The following is a 22,198-nucleotide window of genomic DNA, read 5'->3' as shown; positions in this document are numbered from 1 at the left end:
AAGGGTGATGCCAATGTGTCCAGCCGAGTTAAGAACCTGCCAGTATCTGACCACAAGGAACCCATGTAATCCAATCCCAGATCTTTGTCAGAAACCCAAAATATGCCTCTATTTTCCTGTTTTACCCAATCCCAGGATGGTGGCCCTCTTCCTGTCCTCTTGAGGCCAGGAGCAGTCACTTCCATCCTGATCCCCTGGGCCTGACCCTCAGCTCTGTGCATCTTGCTCCCTGGGGGCTCCCTGCCCTCAGACCCCAGGCTCCCTTGTGAGGACTGACCTTCCTGCATGAACAGGAACCCAGGGACAAGGCTGCTCCGAGAGTCACAGGACCCACTTGGGAGGAGGGAAAGAGGGTACCTTGACGCCTGTGTGTCCACATCCTCGGAACAGTTTGTGTCCCTGACCTCAGGACTGTGTCAAGACTGCAAATGTGTGTTTCTCTAGCCAGATCAGGAGAAATCGGTGAGAGTTTATCAAGGCAAAGAAGAGACCACTGTTCATCATTTATCACTCAATGAAGGCACAGGCCTTAGGTCTGTCAGTTCCCTGGAAGATTCTGGAAATGGAAAAGAAGACTCCACAGCTGGTGTTGGAAATCGAACACAGAATTAGTGGATGTAAAGGTTTACCATAAGCCAAGAGAGACAGAAGTGGGACTCAATCATGAGAGTGAAATGAGTGGATTTGTTTCAAAACCATCCTTTTTTGGCTCCTTTCTCATTGCAAAGGTTTAAGTAGAAAAACACAGATGACGTTTTCAATAAACGCTTAAGAAGATGACAATTAAATTCATCTCCATGCCTGCCTTTGTAAAAATAAATGTAGAAATAAAGCAATAAGGACTACTTCCTCAATGGCTTAAGGATGGTGTATCTTTAAACCAGAGAAAAGCATTATCCCAGAACAGAGAAGACTAGAATTGTTCCATTTCGGTATTGGACCACACGTGATGACTGCTGACACAGCTCTTCTGAAAGGTTTACCCTGAGATTTGTGTCAAGTCAAGAATAGAAAAAAAGAGAAAACATTTAAATATGAAGAATTAGATTTTAATGATGAAAGCTATAAGTATGTACCTAGAAGTCTAGAGATTGTACTGAAAATTAGGATGAATGAAAAAATTATCTGAGTCACAATGAATAAACATAGTATCTCATGTTAAAAGTATGTAATCTAAAATGTAGTTCAAAATGTATATGATTCTGTTTCCAGTATAAAAAATTAAAAATTTGACCATATCTGTAGAAAAACAATTACAAATTTCAGCATGTAATAAAATAAAAAATTGAACAAATGGTGGAATGTTTCCTTACATGAAAACAGAGTAAAAAATGTCAGCAGTGAGTAGACAGGTTATATGGGCACCTTTATTATTTATGTTGTGACTTATTCATACGTGTTTCCCCTTGAGAAAGTGTGGGTTAGCGTAAGCAGAGGTCACGGTGCACGTGACATGCCACCACTGCAGAGCCTGACATGGACCAGGCACAGTGACCCCGTGTGCTGCCCACTAACTGACATTTGCTGCTAACCCATCCCTCCCTCTGATATCTGAGGGGCCGCACTGGAGCAGCACCCACTGTGGGGACAATGACGTCCTCCCTTCAGCACTTCCTTGCTTATGTCGTTCTGGAGCCTCTGCCCATAGAGAGCGAGGACTGAGGCTCAGCTTGACAGGAAGGAGAGGCTGGAGAGAAAGCAGAGTGAAAGAGAGACAGAGACCAAATTTCTTGGGTCCCAAACTGTGAGTGCACAGGGTCAGATCTGTGGTGCCTTTGTGTTTTTATTCCCTGCGCTGGGGATGGGTTATGACACCCCACCTCAGACCAGCAGTGGAATCAGTATGGGGACAGTGGAGACAGATGTGGATGGTCCTCAGCGAGAAGGCCACAGCAGTGAATTCTGAGCTGAATGTGACCAAGAGGCTGCAGCCTGAGCAAGGCCTGGGTGTGGCCCCTTCCTGTGGGGAGTGAGAGGCAGAAGCTGAGCCAGGGGTGGAGGCAGGGCATCTCTGTCTGAAGGGCTCCTAACCCCTCATGTCAGGCCGAGAGGAATAAGGGCTGGGGCAGCAGGAGGCGCTGTGGGCCAGTTGCTGGAGGTTCCATGGGGTGATGGCAGCTAGGAAAACAGCCACCACCTGAGTCTGTGACCCATGTCCAGTGACCTCCATGCCAGGGTCCCAGAGCCTCAGGGCCTCCACCCAGCCCACTTCTCCCTCGGTCAGACGCCGCATGTTTTTTGGAGGGAAGGAAGGGGATTTAGGAAGAGGTTTGGAGGCTGGTTCTCAGGGACTGGGTGAGATGTGAGTGAGCTATACCTCCTGAATGATGGTCTATGGACACACGTGGGGGGTTGAGGTCCTGAGCTCATCCTTGTGATGGAAATACAGACAAAAGCCTTCCTGCCTTGTTCAGTGGTGACAGGAAGGTTGTAGTTGTCAAGTGCGTCATCTCAATGGACTTCCCTCCTTCTCTGAGATTTATCTGAGTTGTCCAATGTCCATGATCTCACATGTCCCTAGGCTGATATCCCACATGGGTCAAAAATGTCCCTGCAGTCCCAGGCATCACACCCACACAATAAACTCTCCTGAATGAGAGAGATTGCCCTCCCTGATCCATGGAACAGGAATCTCAGACTTCATGAGGACGGGACCAGAAGAGATACCTCATACTGTCTCCCCTGACTCCATCATGGTGAGCAGGGAGGGGATTGTCTGATTGGTTTGGAAAATGAAAGGCCTGTCCCTGGAGCTGGATCTGGGGCAAATCACAGGCTCACCACATGACTGGGAGATTTGGGGTCGGAGAGGAGAGGAAAGGACAGAAGGTTTCCCTCAGTGGTCCCAGCATGTGCATCATCTGCTCTCCATCCTTGTCATTAGTTCATGTTGGGTCAACTACTGTGCACACTAGGAGCTGGACAGGGGACACAGGCCAGGGGCACCTGTCTTATAAGACTCTGCTTCTGGTGCCCTGGTCTTTCTAATGTTCTGCAAAGGGTCAGTCTCAGGTGAAATGACACCAACTCCAATCAGGGAGGCCCCAGGCTGAAATTCAACACTCTCTGGAGAGGGAGAAAGGGGCAAAACTCCTTCATGAGGATGTCCTCTTCCCAGAGGGAGTGAGAAGGGCGATTACATCTCAAGAACCCACTCTAGTGGCCATTGCCTGCCATCACCGGGCTCCTCCCCTGCAAGTGCCTCCTCTCTCAGGTGAGGACCTGTCCTAGAGGCCCAGCTCATGGATGTCTAGACACACACTCCAGTCCAGAGCCCTTCTGTCACGTTCCCCCAAACAAGTGATTCCTCAGGTCACTGAGGGCTGATTTCTGAGATTCTCCCCCTCACAGGGCCCAGGTCTCAGGGGCTCTGTCCCAGTTACGTTCCTCTTCTGTGTCCTGGAGCTTGGATCAGAGTTAGCCTGACTCAGAAAAGTGAACGGTTCACTCATACAAGTAGAGAATAAGCCATGTGAAATATTCTATTCAACTCATACATTAGTGAGGAGACCAGTGAATGGTAAGGATTGGTCCAAGAGAAGAGTGTAGCAAAAATCAAAGTACTTCCATTCCACCAGGAATAGGACCTCTGAAGCAAAGATTTGGAGTGTTGGAGACACGCTGCTTAATCTCTAACAAGGAAGACATCACATAAGAGGAAAAGAGTCTGTGTCTTTCAATTACTGCCACCACTGCTTGTCCTTGGTTTCAATCCATTGTCTGTTTTTCTCTAATCGAGCAGACATTCCTGGATGCTGGGGCAGGCTGCCCTGGGGACAGAGTCCACCAGGGGTGTGTGAGTCTGCCAGGCCTGCCATAACATAACACCACAGATGGGGTGGATTAACCACAGATGTGTTTTCTCACATTTCTGCAGGCTGGAAGTCCAAGATCAAGGTGACGGCAGTTTGGTTTCTCCTTGGCTTGCGCGTGGCTGCCTTCTCACTGTGTCCTCACAGGGACCTTTCTCTGTGTGCTCATCCCTGGTTTCTCTTCTTCTTCTTATAAACACACCAGCCCCACTTGTTTGGGCACCACCTTCATGACCTCATTTACCTTAATTACCTCCTTCAATGCCTTATCTCCAGGGACAGTCACATCAGGGTTAGGGTCTCAAACTAGGATTTTGAGGGACATAGTTCAGTCCATATCAGGGAGTCAGGGCAGAATCAGGGAAACAAAGTCCAGCTCTGTTTGACTCAGGCTAGTTGACTCTCCATATTATGTGCATCCACACCATTTACTGAACACCTAATTTGGGTCAGACTTGGGTGTAGGGGCTCAGTATAGTAGATGGACAAGATAGGAAGGGTTCACATGCTCAGAGTGGTGACACTGTCTAGGGGAAGAGAGAGTACAAACAAGCAAAATATACTGTACAGGAAAGCTGTTTTGGGAGAGTAAGGAGGGGTGAGCTTGGTGGGGTGGAGATGGGAGCATTAGAGGGGTTGTCAGGGGATCAACAGTATGTGATTTATTTATGAGGCCCAGGTGCTGCATAGAAAATGAAGGAGGAGGAGGATTGGATGTAGGTAGGGACTAGGTAGGAACTGTGGACGACACAAATGTCAGACTGTGAGTCTAGCTAACCGGTGGAGCAGGTGGGATAGAGGAATAAGTTCGGATTCCCCATGTCTTGGAGGAAGGAAGTATTGAAGGATGGTGTTGGGAAAAAGAGGAACTGAGGCTGGGCTCTTGGGAAAAGTGCGGGTGTGGGGTGATTCAATCAATTGAGACAACATGATGGCTCCATCTAGTTGAGACAAGATTATTTGAAGCTCACATTTTCAGGAGATATGATCAGCTCTGACAAATGTGTCTACTCATTAGGAAGGCCAGGCCTGCGCATCTCTAGTTTACTCTCCTCTTACATTTGATGAAAACTTCACCTGTGCCTGTTCAATTTCAGCATCTTGTTAGAGGAACAGAACACTAAGGATGAACTCAGCCCCCTCCTTCTCAATGCTGCCCCCATATTAGAAACTTTCCACTTTTCAAAAGCCAGAAAATGACCCTTTCTACCAGATTAATTAATCTGAACTTCAGGAGCGGGATTCTGTAATGGGGTCATGTTAAAATGCTTCCAGAGGTTTATTTTATGCAAAAAAGATTGATAATGCCTACTTGGCTTCTCTTCTTATTTTCTTGAGGAAGAAAATTGGCCAACAAGACAGGACAGGCTGAAGAGGCTGAGACTTGGCTCCAGATGGGACCTCAGGCCTCATATGAGGGGGCCTGCTCTCCCACTGGGCAGGGTCCAGGAGGATGGTCCACACATCCTGATCCCAGTCATCCCCTGTGGGGGCTGAAAGGCTGTGCCTGGAAGCAGGTGTTAGGATGGCGTCATTTCCCAGGCAAGCAGAGTCTAGTAGGAGAAATCAAGAAGACTCTCCTAGAAACCAAAGTGTGATGGATGCATTTCAAGAAAGACAACCCCTCAGTGCAGTGAGAAGGAGGATCTAGGCAATGCTTTACCCCAAAATCAAGAGAAGATAGTGGATGGATGGGTGTGGCTCCCCCCTGGGCACTGGACAGTTTCCTTGTTGGGCAGGGTTGGCCCTGGGTCACAGCTGATAAGGGCTGTGCTGAGACAGAAGTCTGCTTCATGGTCCACAGCTGGTATTAGTCTGAAGGCCTGCTTCCTGGGGCTTAAATGGGCCTGTCCCCAGCCCATTTCCTGCCCACAGACCACTCTGCACAGGGCTGGAGCCAGGGCACAGGGCTGCCTCAAGATTCCCATTCAGACTGAGGTCAGCAGGCCTGCCTCCAGGGGCACTGATGAGCATTTGTCTTGTGCAGTTCCTGGATGGGCAGGACTGCTCCTGGACTGTGGATAAGAGGGGCTGGAACTGGATCACGGGCTGCTTCAGGGCTCACAGCCAGGGACACGGTTGTCAGGCCTGCTAACTGAGGCACAGACGGGAGTGACTCCTGCTGGGTCCATTGACAAATGGTGCAGGTGACAAGAAGAAGACAAAAAAAAGATGTGCCATGTTCACAGGGGTATGGCACTGATCTGGGCCTGTGGTCAGGACCCCCTGAGCATGGGCCTGCCTTCTCAAACACCACTCCTCAGCCTTGGGTTCTGCCAGGATTTCACAGTCTCCTACCTGGATCCAGAAGCTCCCACAAAGGCACTTTTCTCCATTGATGGCCACCAAATCATGGTTGCTGAGTGAGGACACGAGTGGGGGACCGCCTATTCCATCATCTTGCTGATGTCACTCACCTGTTAAGTGATATTTAAAAATTTTAGGTAATGTATTTTGTTCTCGTATGGTTATTAATTTTTGTGTTCAACCTACGATGAATTTGTCTATTGCCAGGACATGAAGATGTTACTGTATTTTTTCTAGAACTCTTATGATTTTAACTTTTATATTGATGACTACGATTCAAATCAGATTGAGTTTTTCATATGGGACGAGTCAGTGGTCAGTGGTCACTATTTCCAGACCACAGGCTTGTGATCCATTAAAGAAAAGCCAGTGACTATTTCAACAGAAAAGAATTTGATAAAATTTCAGAACTTGTTTGTGATTTTGAAACAATCTCTCAGGAAACTGGAATCAAAGGGAAGTCCCATTCCCTGATGGAAGACAGGAAAATAAATAAATCATCAAAAATCATTATTCTAAGTCACTTTATGTTAGAATTTCTCTATTTAAAACAGAGATAAAACAAACGTCACACATCAGAAGAAGCGATCTGTTAGAATTGCTATGAGAGCAGCATCCTTGGTCCTGCAGAGGACGTTCTAGATTATGAGCTGCCCCACACGCAGGGACGTCCTTGTCTGTCACAGTTTTTAAATTAAATGATCATGAGGAATAGTCCTCCAGGCTCTCTAATGGGTCACATTTTTACAGATCGTCATATTAAAGTTGTTCTGGAATTCAAATGCTATAAAATCTCTTCTTACAACCCTTTATCCTAGATGTCTGACTCAGTCCAAGGATAATACTCCACCAACCAAATTGGAAATATGAAATGTTTAAATAAAAAGTAATAACACAATATACATCCACTTCTTTAGGGAATGTAAACAGGGTAAACTAATCAGAAAAACAAAATGATGATAAGAATCATAACTGCATTCTTTGTTCAGTATTTCTATGCTTAAATTTTATCTAAGAGAATATGCACAATGGGATCAGATGTAAGTGTGGAAATTTCCTAGTAAATTATTATAATAAAAACAGGTATTTGCTCATCTCAGCATGGTCAGTATCTCCAGCAGGTGATGTGTGAGCCTGGTCCTGATGGAAGGGGACAGCGGTGGGAAAGGAGGACCAGAAGTACCAAAAGGAGAAGGTGACACTGGGTTTCAGGGTTAAGCATCCTCTTAGCAAAGGGGCCCTACTTGTGCTTTTGTATAGGCTCCAGGGGAGAGGTGAGCCAAGAGGTCAGAAATAAAGATGGTCACATATACAGAGACTTTGAATGTGACACTCAACAGCTTTACATAATCTTGACAGTGAGAGAAATTGTGTGAAACGTTTAAGCAGGGAGGTGCCTTTATCAGATACATGCACTTGAAATATCGCTCTAAATACAGAGTGAAGAATGGAATACAGTGGGCAAACTGTGGGATGAGGCCACACTGAGGGACTCTGCAAGGCTGGGGGAGCAGGGCTGGGCTCCTGCACGTGGCACCTGGAATGGGGCAGAGCCATGTGCAGCTGAGGGGAGGCTGGGGACAGAGCACAGAGAATCTCAGTGTCCACGTCCTGAGGGAGATGAGGGGCTCTCAGCCAGCAGGAGCAGGCTCCAGATGCCCAGAGGAATTATGCGAGTCTATGCACTGCCTCTTTCTCCTGCTGGGATCTAACTTCCATGTGAATAGTTTTCCCCTCTTATGTCACTGCTGTATCTACAGAGCCCAGAAAACTGTGGCACAAAGGACAAACTCAGCCAGTGTTTGCTGAAAGAGTATTAGAATTCTCCTGAATTTCAAACCTTGTTGAAGAGCAGATCTGAGGCAAAGATAATGATTTCTGCTTTCTGGACAGCTTGAGCCTGGAGTTCTGAGTCGAATTAAGAGTAGAGGTTAAGTAATAATGGTGATCTCATTGTCTATAGGACAGAAGAGAAACTCCCCCTTGACCCTGGGGACAGTGACCAGGGAGATGGACTGGGTTCCACGGCTTCACGCAGAGAAAGAGAAGGATGCGCTGGGCCTACAGGGACTGAGGAAAAAACCATGGGGAGCAGGCGGAAGGGGGAACAAACTGTGAGCACAGGAGACAAGCTCCACGAGCAAATAAACTGCAGAGTGTGGGTGAACTTGATAGAAGTCAAATAACATTCCACTTAAGAACATGTATGATAGACATTTTTTTTTTAAGGATTGGCACCTGGGCTAACAACTGTTGCCAATCTTTTTTTTTTTTCTGCCTTATTTCCCAAACCCCCCTGAACACAGTTGTATATCTTAGTTGCAGGTCCTTTTAGTTGTGGGATGTGAGACGTCGCCTCAACGTGGCCCGACTAGCTGTGCGCGCCCAGGATCCGAACACTGGGCCGCCGCAGCGGAGCACGCGAACTTAACCACTCGGCCATGAAGCCGGCCCCTAATGATAGACATTTGTTAACAAGATGTTAAATATAGAGCTCATGATCCAGCACAAGATCAATGAAATTTTAATACTCAATTTTTTAACCCAAAATCCTATGAAGGACCCTAGTGGGAAAACCTGTGAAGAGAGGATGATGGGGTTGGTAAGCTGTGTGTCCATAGAAGAGATGATTCTGAACAGGGAGAGATGGATGACAGAAGCCAACAAATGAGGGTCTAAGACTTTCTCTGCCAGGTTGGACTTTACTCTAATACAAGATGGCGTGATGGGAGCTGCACAGCTCAAATATTAGGATTCATTGTGCTTCTTTGATTTCTCACTAGTACAGGCAATAGATTACCTAAAAATTGGACTTTAAAACACAGATAAGGTTATGTGAGATTATTTGGAATTCATTGCTTTATGCACAAGTGATGGAACACTGAACATGGATGCGCTCCCTAAACCACATTAAAATGAAGGGATATGATGTTTGCAACATCTTGTCTCATGGTTAAAACACTTTAAATTCCAATTTCTGTACATTTTTCCACCTTCCATGTGCACTGCCTTATGAGAGAGTGATACAAGAGTCATTGCCTCCAATGTATGTGAATGCCATTAACAGATGATCAGACCATGGATGTGTGAATAGAGACAGTGACCTGGTGAGCTGCAGAAACCAGCTGTGCTCTCAGGGCTTTGGCCCTGGTGAGGGGTGTGTCCTGTGACCAGGAGGGGGCAGTGCAGGACAGCCCTTTGGTCCCTACAAAGCTGCTCAGGAAGGACCATTCACTCAAAGGAGCCTGGGCCTGGGGGCTGGACCCTGTGCTTACTGAAGGAGGCTGAGCAGCTCTGTCCTCTCTGGCCTGGCAGAGTCCCCTGAGCAGGGACATTTGTGTTGTCTCGGTAGGTGCTTCCTCCCAGGGCTCTCCCAAGGGGTGAGGCCAACCTCCATCCTCCTCAGTGTGTGGTGTGAGCTGAGCTCCAGCACCAGGGCTCAGGGAGGGGCTGGGCAGTCACTGGATGGAAACCCATTTTCATGGGCTGCCCCTACTATGGCACAGGGTGGAGACCATGGGGATGTGTGCACCATGGCCTGGTCTCCCCTCCTCCTTGCGCTCCTCTCTCACTGCACAGTTGGGGACAGGCTTTGGGGACAGAGGGAAGCCCCCAACATCACTTCTCCCTTGCTTAGACTTCTAAGAAATTTCCCATGATTCTTGCCCAGCAACCATGCCTGTCTGTGTCTGCAGGTTCCCTCTCCCAGCCTGTGCTGACTCAGCTGCCCTCCCTCTGCATCTCCTGGAAAAACAGCCAGACTCTACTGGACCCTGACCTCTCGCTTCAGTGTTGACGATTACTGGATATGCTGGTACCAGAAGAAATCATGGAGACCGGGCAGAGAAAGGATCCTGTGGTGATGGGAATAAATGTCCTGTATCTTGACTGTATCAATGCTACTATCTTAATTATGGTATTGTACTATAGTTTAGAGAGATAGTACCATTCGGGGAACCAGGTAAAAGGTTGATGTAATTTCTCTGGGTTGTTTCTTACAACTTCCTGTGAATCTACAATTATCTCAAAGTAAATAGATTAGTTTTAAAAACTCAAAAGATGCAGGCAAAACCAGGGAAACAGATATGTCAGTTTGTCAGTTATGGCATGCGCCTTAGAACCCTAACGTCATAACGGCCGGTGACCTTGACAACTCCAGAATCCTCAGGCTTCAGTGCCTAGTTTACAGTGCTCTGCCAAGTGCTGTAGACGTGCTCGATAGTCAGTGCCAAGAATTGAAGAAAACGGGATGTTTTCGTCAATCAAAAAGCGCTTTCAGCTTTCAGGCGGTCGTTCAAGGCTTCACCTCCGCAGGTAGTCTTTGAATATACTACTCTTGATCGTCCAAAGGGACTAGCAGTCACAGGAAGTGTTCTGTTTTGTTTCTCCTAAAACATGGGAACCGATTCTTACCTTCAGCACTGCTTTCACGAAAAGCTACTCATGTTCACAAGGTTCAGTGCTGCTGAGTACAGAAAGCAGGCTTTACATACTCAAGGGAGACTCTTTCTTGGCTCCATGAGGGAGAATTTTCTGTAGACCTATGACAATATCTCCCTATTCATGAAAGAGTTTTTGTGTCCTGTGAAATTTAGTTGTTTTACCTTTTATGACCAAAGAGTCATAGCTTAGAGCTTAGTTATAGCTCAACAAAATAATATCTAAGACCCTGTTGTGTTTAGAAACTTATTGATGTTTCCAGTATTATTTGCTGATCTTTGAGAATTTCCCCCCAAAACTTGAATACTGATTTAGCTATGATTGGAGTCAATTTTCCAGAATCTTCAGTTATCTAAATTTTTATGTTAACATGAAACTAAATTGTAATTACTTTTTCACAAATCTCTAGGTCACTTTATTTTATCTGTCTCAGGCCACAAATTGTCCTGGGTTTTGGGTTTTTTTTTTTTTTTACCTTCTTGTAATATTCTCAACCTTTGGCCTCTTGGTTCTCCCCTTCCCAACAGCTCGTGGCCATCTTTGCTTTGCTGCTGCCCCCTTCTCCCCACCTCTAAGAGTTGGCATGCTCTGGGGCATGTCCTGGAAACCATTCTCCATCTACCTCAACTCCCTGTGTGCCCTCATCTTTTTTAATAGCTTTCTGTAATTTGGAGACTTGAATTTGAGCTATAGAGTTCTGTTTTGGGGATCGAGGCTAATTTTTAGTGTCGTGTTAACCTTGACCTTTGGCACAAAACTCTATCAGGTATTTGATGGGTGACTGGTTGTCCTGTGGTATTTGTTGCTTTGCAGGGAAAGCTCTTCTGTTGAGGTGGACACCCACAGTGAAAATGCTACATCATCTGAGAGTGCCGGTCGCACTCTGCTGATCCACGGCCCCGTGGAACTCAAAAGAGGCTGGAGGAGGCAGAAGCGACACCTCTTCTTGCTCAGCGATCTGTTGCTGATAACTAACACCAAGTACGTGTACACTACAGGCTCTCCTGATTACCATCAGATTGCATTTTCACCAACCCTTACTGTGGGAAAATGTTAAGTGGATTTCTTCTTTTGCTTTTGCAAATGTTTTGATCCTCCCTTTAGTCAACAAGTATCGACAGAGGTCTTGTTCTGTGCCGTGTCCCTGTAGAGAAAACAATTGAGAATGTGACAGGCAGGGTCTCTCCTGCCTGGAGCTTCCGGACGGATGATAAAAATAAGAGGAGGGAAATTACACATTGAAGTTAGTGCTTCTCATAAGAGAGAGAAGAGGGTACCATGTGGAGAAGAAAATGGGACCATCCTAGAGAGGGGCTGTCTATGGAGGTCTCTCCGAGGTGGCAGCATTTAAACCAAACCTATGGGGTGAGAAGCAGCCACATTCCTAGACTAGGTGGCTGAGCCTTCTAGGGTGAGGGACCAGCAGGACTCAGTGGGTGCAACTCAGCCCTCTGGAGGGAGGGGTTCAGGAAAGGCTGATGTGACTGGAGCCTTCAGTGTGGGGCACAATATCAGGTAAGATACTGTGGTCAGGGGTCCAGCCACACAGGGTCTCCACAGGCCACAAAAAAGGTTGAAATATTATGCTGAAGCATATTTAATTAAGCAAGTGACCATATCTGGTTTATATTTTTAGCATATTGTTCTGCCTATTGCTAGATAGCAGATTGGTGGGTAAGCAAGAGTGGACGCAGGGAGACTAGTTAGGGAGGCAGTGGTTCTGATGAAATATGACAGGGACTCCATCTTGGGAGTGGCAGTGAGAAGAGGCAGCAGACAGATTTGGAACATATGTTGGAGACAGAACCAAATGGATGCACTTTCTTCCCAACCCTGGACACAAATGTAACCAATATCCAGCCTAAAACATGGTAATTGCTCAATTAACGTCTAACGGTAGGTGGATGCAAGGTCATCTGTTTACTTTCTTCATCTCTGTTTTCATGATTTATGAAACACCATAAAAGACAAAGAATATTTCACCAAACAAACTATCAAGAAGCTTTTTCATTACTAGAGAAAATGAAAACTCTTTTCTTGGCTGCCCTCACTGCTAGCTCTCAGTTAGTTACGCCATGTCATAGGTAAGACACGCAAGTACCGACTTTGCAAAATGCTATATTTAATCTGAGCGATGTTAATAATAAGAAGCATGATTTATCAGAAGTTTTTTCTGTCAGGAATTATGCTGAGGACTTTATGTACCGAATCTTGTCTGAACCTTGCAACTACCCAGTGAGATGGGATCATTTTCCTTATCTTATGGAGGACCTTGATGCCCGGAGGTCTGCTGCCTTTCCCCAGGTCACCACCTTAGCAATTAGTGGAGTCCACGTTTGAAACTAGGTCTGTTAATTTCAGCACACAGTCTCTTACCCAACCTGTGGTGCTGCTGCCTCTATTCTCTCTTTTGTCTGGATTTCACAGAACACACCACAATCAACTAGTTTCTCTCTCATCCTTGAAATCAACCTTTCCTTTGTGGTGAGGAAATGGCTACCTCACATCCTGGTGAGAAATGGAACTGAGAAACAAATGAGAAGTCTAGCTATCAAAAAAAAAAAATCAGAGGCCAAAATAAAGACGATAAAATATATTTAAGATGAGTGAAATTGCCTCCAGATGTAGGCTTGGAGATGACGATGTCATAAAGAGGACAGAGAGAAAAAGATTCTGTCCAGGGCTTGGCATGAGGTCCATTCAAGGCACTCTGCTCCTGATAGAGGGAATGAGGCATTATTTTAAAAAGTGTAGACTAGTTACCAATCTCTTTATTTAAGCAAGGTTAGTATAGGAAACTGAAATTTCTTGGATGCATTCTTGGGACCACACGAGGAGCATCACAGATGGCTTGTTTAGTTTCCCCAATAGCCCTCCAAGGCAGGTACTGTCATCATCTCCAGGCTTCAGATAGGAAGACAAAGACTGAGGAAGGCTCAGGAACTGGCCCAATGTCATACACAGGAAAATGATGGGAGAGACTGCACTGGAGGTCTGCCTTCATCCCAAGGCCATGCTCTTCCTGTCACACCATGTTGTATTCCTCTGTGCTCAACCTGAGACACACAAAAGCAAGCAACCACAACACTCATCTCCTGCTTGTCAGGACTTTGCAGACCACTCACATTCAATTTGTGAGGGGAATACGTTCTCCTTCACTTTTCTTTTCACCTTTGTAATTATTACAGTATTTAGGAGAGTAGGCGACCTTTGTTTTCCTACCAGAAGCCACTTGTCTCAGATACTGCTAACCTCTGAATGGGTCTGATAGAACCTACAGTACTCTGCCAAAAACATTTTATATTGATACAGTGTTCTTTTCTCCTAGCAAATTGCATCCATTTCAGAGCTGAATTTTTATTTTGGTTGGTCCATTATCACAGAAGATGCCCACCATCTTTCACATACTGCTTTTCAGAGAGCTCTCTGTGTCTGCTCAAGGGTTTCATAATGTGACACAATCTCTATCAATTTATTCAATAATATTCTTGTTTATGAGACTCAGTTCCTGCAAGATTACTTTTATATGCTTTCTACATCCATTGGGAATGTTGGAAAGTGTAGGTGATCTAAGGCATTTGATTTGCTTCAGAAGACCTTGATATAGAGAGAGCAGAGATTTTTGATAAGGTAACTGTCTTCATCTGGTCAGGCTACCAAAACCAAATATCATCGACTGCTTGGCTTAAACCACAGAAATGTATTTACAGAGATTCATTTATTTATTATTAGCTCTTCAAGTGGACCTCATGCCAAGCCCTGGACAGAGTCTTTTTCTCTCTGTCCTCTTTATGACATCACCATCTCCAAGGCTACACCTGGAAGCAATTTCACTCATCTTAAGTATATTTTCTTATCTTTATTTTGGCCTCTGATTTTTTTTTTTTGATAGCTAGACTTCTCATTTGTTTTTCAGCTCCCTGAGCATTCTGTTCCATTTCTCACCAGGTAACAAGCAGATGAGAGTTAGTCATTTCCTCACCACACAGAAAAGAAATTTATTTATTTACAGAAATTTGTCATGGTTCTGGAGACTGGAAATCTGAGATGAGGCTGTCAGCAGGGTCGGGTCCTCATGAGAGCTCCCCGTCCGGCTTGCAGATGGCCGCCTTCTCCCCATGGGCTCGCATGCCTCTCAGTGTGTGCCTGTGGAGAAAGAGCTCTCTCTCTTCCTCCCAATCCTATTGGATTAGGACCCCACTCTTATGACCTCATCTAACCTTAATTACCTCCTATAAGCTTTATCTCCCAAAACTGACATATTGGCTATTAGGGCTTCAAGGTATGAATTGGAGGGTGGGGAGTGGGGTGGGAGTTGGGGACACAATTCAGTCCATAGCAGGAAGCAAGCAGTACTCAATGCTGCCACCTTGTACAAGAGTTTACCACAGCTTTTAGAAAGCTGGCTACTAGATCATTTCCATAGTAAACATTTGGGGACATTCGTGATTACTGTTCATATGAGAAAATTTATTTATTTTTTTCCTACCAAGAAATAACAACTTCAATGAAATAGCCACCCGCAACAAGCCGCTTATTTCCTTTCTGTCATGCCTCGCTCTCAGATGGAGGATTGTGTTATGTCCTGGATCGATCTGTTCAAGTTAATCACCTGAGTTTAGTGCCTGCTTTTTCTACTCAGGGAAGGGGGTGGAGTGACTTAGGTTCCGTTTTTCCTCAGTGTGTCTTGAGGCTTCAGTTGGAAACTCTTTCTTCTCCAGGTTGATGCTACAGAAACCAACACAAAGGGAGTAAATAGTTGACTGACTGCTGCGTATATATTAGTCAGACTAAATGAACTTTAGTTTGTGTGTAATAATAAAGGGGATTTATATGTCCTTTCTTCATGAGGAAATTATATTTCTCCCGTTGTGCTGGATGTTAATAACAGTCAGTGGAAATTGTTTGGATATTTTTTTCATTTTTTTCATACTACATTAGAAACTTTGGTTCTCAAGAATTAAAGTCAGATGGGAACTTTGTTAACATTTTTGATATTCATCAGAATGCTAAATAAGAGGTTATTTTTCAAATGAAATTATGACTTGTTTTTTTAAACAGCATCTACTTCATAAGATACTAATACTCGTAGAGGCCCATGGAGAACGTATAGAAAGTAAGAGACTGTACTTACTTAGCTCACACCCCCCTCAGACATCTCTGTCCTCATATTTAGTTATTAAAGAATATAGAAACGACGAAATCCAATTTTGTTTAGGTCAAAAGATGAAGATGACTATTAGCTTATTATCAGTGGCATTACAAAGATTCTTGCAGAAGATACCATGACCCCTACTCCCAGCATCTAAGGGAACACCTGTGCCTTAGAATGAGGGGAATCTCCCTAGAATCTGTGACTTTCCACAGTTCACCGGGGATCACGCTCCCATGTCCAAGTTGAGGTAGAAGAAAGCGAGAGGGATACCATCATCTTAGCAGATGGATAGTGAGGACCCACGTGTTAGAAATAAAAACTGCCTTTTTCCTCCTGCTCCCTTTGAGCCATGTTTTGTAAGGTTCATCACTTCTCATTTCTACTGATGTAATCTGAAGAGTCAGTCACTGAGCGCAGAGAAACACGGTGAGATCTCAGGAGAATCCACTGTAGTACAAGTCTTTGTTGTAATACATTTTCAGTATTTCGAGGCTAGCATTTAGCTTTGTTGATAGAATGTCAGGAGATTGATCCTCTCACTCTCAAATGAGAGAACAATGCCATCAGAAAGCCTGATGGCTCTGGGGGGAGAAAGGAGGCTGAAGGTAGGAACGATGAGGAGGGCACTACGTGGAACTGTCCAGGTCAGCACTCATGGAGGCCGAGTGGTTGTGAGCATAGGCTCATGACTTAGGCTGTCTGGCTTCAAAGCCCATCTCTTGCTTTTGGCAATTTTCTTAATTTCTCTGTGAGTTTCCTCATCTATAAAACGGAGCTAATAGATATAGTGGATTGAGGATTAAGTGAAGCAATGTTTGTAAAATATGTAGAATAGTGCTTGGCATGTGGTGGGAGCTCAATAAATGTTATAGGAGACTGAAAACCAAACAGAAACTCCGTGGTTTGGTTTCAAGGAAGTGGATAATCTTGGGACTTCATGGAGCTTTGGAGAGAATTAAAGAAACGACTCTTTCAGGTGCACATATTTGGAATTTTCCACACAGTACCTTAGGTGTCTCCACACATGGACATCTACATGACAAAACTTTTAAAATCTGTAAAAACAAGTAGACATGTGTCTCTCTTTCCTATCGGCAGTAGACTATTTTTAGCTTCGTAATGCTTTTAGAGTTACGATCTAGAACAATTATTTTATCTGAGAATTGATTGTGTTTCACACAAATATTCAAATACATCAACATAGGGTAAAAATGTGAAATAAATGTCTAAGAAGCCACCTGTGTCACAAGGCGTATTTGCATCCACTGTACCCTAACGTTTGAATCTAGGTCATCCTTCAGGTAGGCTTCCTGCAGAATTATTTTCGTTTCATAAATCCCATCAAAGCCTTTTTGCTTTAACTGTTCCATGAGTCAGCAGAGTCTTAGGGGTTTTTGAACCTGAGGTGTCTTGGATCTCATTTTAGCTTTAGCGTTTCCACATGTGGTTCTGAATAGGAGGCAATTCCAAAGTGGCGTGCCCGTGTTCCCTAGGCATCCTTCAGAGGACTTGTACCGTCTAAATCTCAGGCTCACCTGAGTGTTAAATTTGTGAGTTAACCGAGAGATATAGTGGTTTCCATGTCAGAGGTCAAAGGAGATTAGGCAGAAACTGTCGGAAAACCATTTCATTGCTGACAAAGCCGATCACCTTCCGATTCCTCAGAGATAAATGGGAAATATCTCCATGACTCACATGTAAGACCTCCTGGGCACTGATGTGGGACCAATCGATTGATTGGTTGAATTTTGAGCTCAGTCCGCGCGCTAACAGTTTTTCAGTTTGATCCGGAACCTGATAGAAAATGGTATGAATGAAATCTTAATAAAGGAAATTTAAAATAACCTATGCTTAAACGCTAGAAAATCTTTTAAAAAATTAAGGCTGAAAATGTATTTTAAATCCCTCTGATCCAAGCTTATTGCTGTTTTAGTCTGATTCTCAAGAAAAAAGTTGTATAATTATCTTTATAAATCATGTATCATGTATCTTTGTTCAGCTACTCAAAGGCTTTTTAAAGTAAGCAAGACATGAACAAATAAATTAATTATAGAAATAAATCATTAAGTAAATAAAATGATATATGTGAATATAATAACAAATATAACAATAATAAATGAATAATAAATGAATTAATGGTTCTCTAAAAAAGCTCTAAAATGTAGAGTATGGTCCGTACTCAATCCTCAACATGCAGAAAAATTGCTATTTGCTGCCATTGTGTTTTCAGGGCCTTCCTGGCCCAGGCATCACTCAGCACACACTTTGTAAAGACCCATCCAACCCCTGACTGTGCGGAGCACAGAGGGTCACAGAGCTAAAGGAGGCACGTTGCACCCTGGGGCAGTGAGAATTGGCATCTTACCATAAGCACAGCTGTTCCCATAACATTTAAGAAACAAACTAACAGAGGTCTTGTTTGGTTATCTTTCTAGTTACAAAAAACACTTTAAAATAAAAAATAAAGTACCCCTGAACACCATATGGATTGCCAACTGTTTGGACAAATTTGGAGAAGTGGACACCTCTGCCAAGAGGTCCTTTGTCTTGGGCTGGCCCACAGTGAACTTTGTGGCCACCTTCAGGTAAGACCTACAGCTTTTGTATTCAATGACTCCTTTTCTTACCTCTCATAATGACACTTGTATGTACTTTCCCCCAAAAGGTTTTTATGTGCAAATTGATCATGAAAAATGGGAACTATTGGAGTAATTTCCTTTCCTTTTTGGATGAGTGCTTTTTCAAATGGGCTCTAGGAGCTACTTGGGGAGGTGGAAGTTCAGGGTACATGGAGTAAGGTTTAAGGCCCCTCTCAACATCCTGCCCCTAATCCCCAGTGAGTAGCTGTGTTTTTAAATCACTGGAATATCTTCCGTGAGCAAGTAGTATTAAATAGTCCAAGTCAGTTTGAAAAATTGCTTTTATACTCTCAAATTCATTCCCTTAAAAATAGTATTTAATTATACAAATAAAATTAATCATGTCATCAAATACTGGGTTGCCTGAATTGCTGTGTACATATTGTCTTATTTGGTGTCTATAGAGAGGTGACAATTCAAGACAAAGGTATGGTCCAAGAGTACAAGTTAGTGTTCCGAGGCATGTTCTAAGACTGGCACGAGGATGGGGAATGTGGCCCCCTGACCCTGGACATCCTGAGTCTACACTTCTGGGTTCACAGGGGTTCTTTTTTATATTTGAATAGCACTGCCAGCTGCAGGAACGCTCTGAGGTATAATTAACCCTTTTCCTGTTCTGGAAACTGAAACTCAGAGTGGTTAATTGATTTGCCCGTGATCACATAGCTTGCCTCACATAGTTGCAATTATGTGTTTAGATTCCACACCAACTGCTCTCCCACTTTACGATCTATTTCCCATCGCTGTAACACTGCTTGGAAAACAGCAGGGCCCATCAAATGCCCAACGATGAGGAGAGCACAACTGACACGCACATCCACGTCAGTGATAAATGGCTGCTGCTATTTTCATCTGCAATGGCAGTTCTAATATCTTAGTATAAGTATTTTATGTAGTTAATTTTTCTCCCTTTTTTTAAATTGCAGTTCTTCAGAACTAAAGGAAAAATGGCACTCTTCCCTTCAAAGGTATTTTTTCAGTATACATATTCTAAATCTTTGATCCACAATAAAAGATTGCAGATCTCTTCATGGCAGCACCCTCAAACTATTCTCCCTCTCTCTAGTAGAAGCTGTCCGAGCATCCTCAAATAACTCCTTGTTTAGATTTACCCGGCTGCTACTGCAAAAATGTCCTCTCACTTACATGCATGTTTTGCTTATTTTTGAGGAAGTTCTGCTTGTCACTCTCATCTTCCCCTTCTCTCCAACCTAATGATTGGATCCAATGTTACTCTCAAAACACATGCTCAATTTCCCTAAGTGCAGGTTACTCTACTGAGTGATTCTCAAAGCAGCTGCTACTTCCTACCCTTGAACCCAGGAAGGTGCTGGGCTCTCCAATCAGGCAGGAAAGCTCTGAGGACTGGATCTACTGCCAAATCTCACACGACAGGGGCAACCCATTATTTTCTGGGTCATGTCTTACTTTCACGAAGTATTTTTGCATATTCTTCCAACTCATAATTTGGTTTTGCCGAGTCTATTTATATGCTTTCAAAAATAACCAAGTAGACTGAAAATATTAGCAGTATAGATTATTTGAAAAGAAGCTAATAGCTAATGCATCCTACTCTATTTTGGGTTATTATTGAATGTGATTAGGTGCATCAATCTAGCCAAAGAGAAGGACCAGCCAGAGAGCATTCCCCTCAAAATCATCACTGAGGACATTAAGAACTGTGTCTGTGTGAGTATTTTTAAGAGCAAAAATTAAATTAAATTCCAAGTTCTTTATTTGGGCAGAATGAAAGAGAAAGGCATAGACATAGACAGAGAGAGATGGAGGTAGAAACAGAGAGAGAGAGAGAGAGAGAAAGGGAGAGAGAAGGAAAGAAAACCAGGAAGGGGAGATGAGGGGGAGGGAGGGAGAAAGGAAGAGAGGGGAAGAGAAAGAGAGAATTTAGAAGGTACCAAGTGGAAAACTGTATTTTCCCGTATCCATACTGTGACATAAAACATGAATCCCAGGTGATATGAAGCAAGAGGAATCTATGATGGCTTCAGTGCTTAAGCATGAAAAGAATATTGCATGGTAAACGTTCCTAATGTTTCTCTGGATCCTGCTAATGGTAATTATAGTGGCTTGTTGTAATAAAGTGATTTTCACAACCAGGTATTTCTTATTAGAATGAAACATTTTTTCCAATTGTTGCTACATGCAGAGTGGCCTGGGTTGTTTCCACAGTTTTTTTCTTCCTAGGATGTTTTATTTAGAATAATTGTAAAGTTACAGAAAAGTTGCAAAAATACAAAAGGTATAAAGAACACCCATATACCCTTTAGCTAGATTCACCTATTTGGTTAACATTGTACTCCATTTGCTTTATCATTTATTTTGTTGTCTCTCCTTCTCCATATTGTGTATGAAGATACCTATTTTTGAGGGTCACACATACGTCGTGGTCCTTTATCCTTAAACACTTGGGTATGTCCTAAGCATAGGGGTATTCCCTTCTATAACACCATACAGTTATCGCCTTTAGTACATTGAACATTGGTGTGATACTTGAAGCTACCATTCATGTTCCCGTTTTGCCGGCTGGCCTCAGTAATGTCCCTCTTCTAGGAGAGAATCTACTGGAGGGTCAGGTATTAAAAATGCGGAGAAGTTTTGAAAAGTCTTTCATTCTGAGGAATGTCAGCACTAATTGAACTGAAAAGTTTGAGACTTTTAAGAGATCAGTATATTTCTACCTTATTTTGTTGATGCCACTGGGGAAAAAAACCATTCACCTCAGTTGTTTCTATAGAATTTGATCTCTGAAACTGTAGTGCAGGAGCCAAGACATTGACCCTGAGGAGCAAATATTCTGGGTGTTTTTCATATCACTTTGTTCTGTTATCTGTTACGGGAGCTCTCGATCACACACGGTAGTATGTGAAGGTGGAAAAAGAGGCAGTTTAAGACAGTTATTTCCTGGCCAGTAGGAAAGCCGTGCAGATATTCTGATCTGTTTCTGAGTATCGGAGAGATGCTCTGCTTGAGGAGATAAGACTGGAGTGTTCCCTAGGAAAGCACACAGCCTGCTCTCATTTCACTTAGGGCAGGGGTTGCAGTCAGAATTTTTCATGGAAAATCACCTTTAAATTTTTGAAAATGAACTTTAATTGCATAAACATTACACAAAACAAACATTTCTAATGTTCTTCATTCATTCCTGAAGATCCAAATTTCCCTCTAATTCTATTTCATTTCATCCTGGAGAAACTTTCCTTAGCATTTCTTGTTATGCAGATCTGGTGCCAACAGATTTTCTTAGTTTCTTTTATCTGAAAATGTCTTTATTTCACCTTCACTCTTGAAAGATGTGTTTGCTGGATGTAGAATTTTGCCTGCAATTTTTTTTCTTTCGGCGCTTTAAAGATGTTCCACTGTCTTTTGGTCTTTATGCTTCTGATGAGTTGTCTGTGATCATTCAAACATTAATCATCTGCATATGATCTGTCATTTTTCTTCAGCTGCTTTCAAGATTTTTTCTGATTTTTGGTTTTTAGCAGTGTGGGTAAGTATCAGAGCATGGTTTTCCTTGAATCTGTTTTTTTGCCAAACAAAATCCTGTTTGGCATTTTATAAACTTCTTGAGTTTTTAAATTTATGTCTTTATGAATGTAAATTATGTCTAAAGTTTGGGAAATTTTGGTCATTATTTCCTCATTTTTTTTTCTTCCCCGTTTTTTCTCTTCTTTCTTTCTGAGATTCTAGTTACACGTATATCAGACACTTTGATGTTGTCCACAGGCCCCTCAGGTTCTGTTAATTTTTTCAATCTTCTTTTTTCCCCTTTACTCTTCACATTGGATAATTTGTATTCTCTACTTTCAAAATCATTTCCTCTTCCATTT

The 22,198-nt window shown here is 43.5% G+C and overlaps 1 protein-coding gene across 2 annotated transcripts in view; it reads left to right on the top strand.

The window, feature by feature from the left end:
• The window catches only part of LOC138924615 (rho GTPase-activating protein 20-like), an 85,358-nt gene that overhangs the window by 38,001 nt on the left and 25,159 nt on the right, over window positions 1–22,198 (top strand). Inside the window, exons 3-7 of one of the 2 annotated variants that reach the window (XM_070269697.1) lie at window positions 9,815–10,433; window positions 11,373–11,540; window positions 18,150–18,299; window positions 19,280–19,321; window positions 19,958–20,042. In XM_070269697.1, coding sequence (XP_070125798.1) covers window positions 10,369–10,433; window positions 11,373–11,540; window positions 18,150–18,299; window positions 19,280–19,321; window positions 19,958–20,042 — 510 coding nt within the window. In that variant the 5' untranslated portion in view covers window positions 9,815–10,368. Of the gene's footprint in view, window positions 1–9,814; window positions 10,434–11,372; window positions 11,541–18,149; window positions 18,300–19,279; window positions 19,322–19,957; window positions 20,043–22,198 lie in introns of those variants that run through there. The other variant, XM_070269698.1, reaches the window with a different exon arrangement.

The sequence above is a fragment of the Equus caballus genome, chromosome 6 (genome assembly GCF_041296265.1).
Source record: "Equus caballus isolate H_3958 breed thoroughbred chromosome 6, TB-T2T, whole genome shotgun sequence".
In the NCBI taxonomy this organism is placed as follows: Eukaryota; Metazoa; Chordata; class Mammalia; order Perissodactyla; family Equidae; genus Equus; species Equus caballus.
Note: the sequence above shows the minus strand (reverse complement) of the source record. Positions and strands in the feature narration are given on the sequence as shown.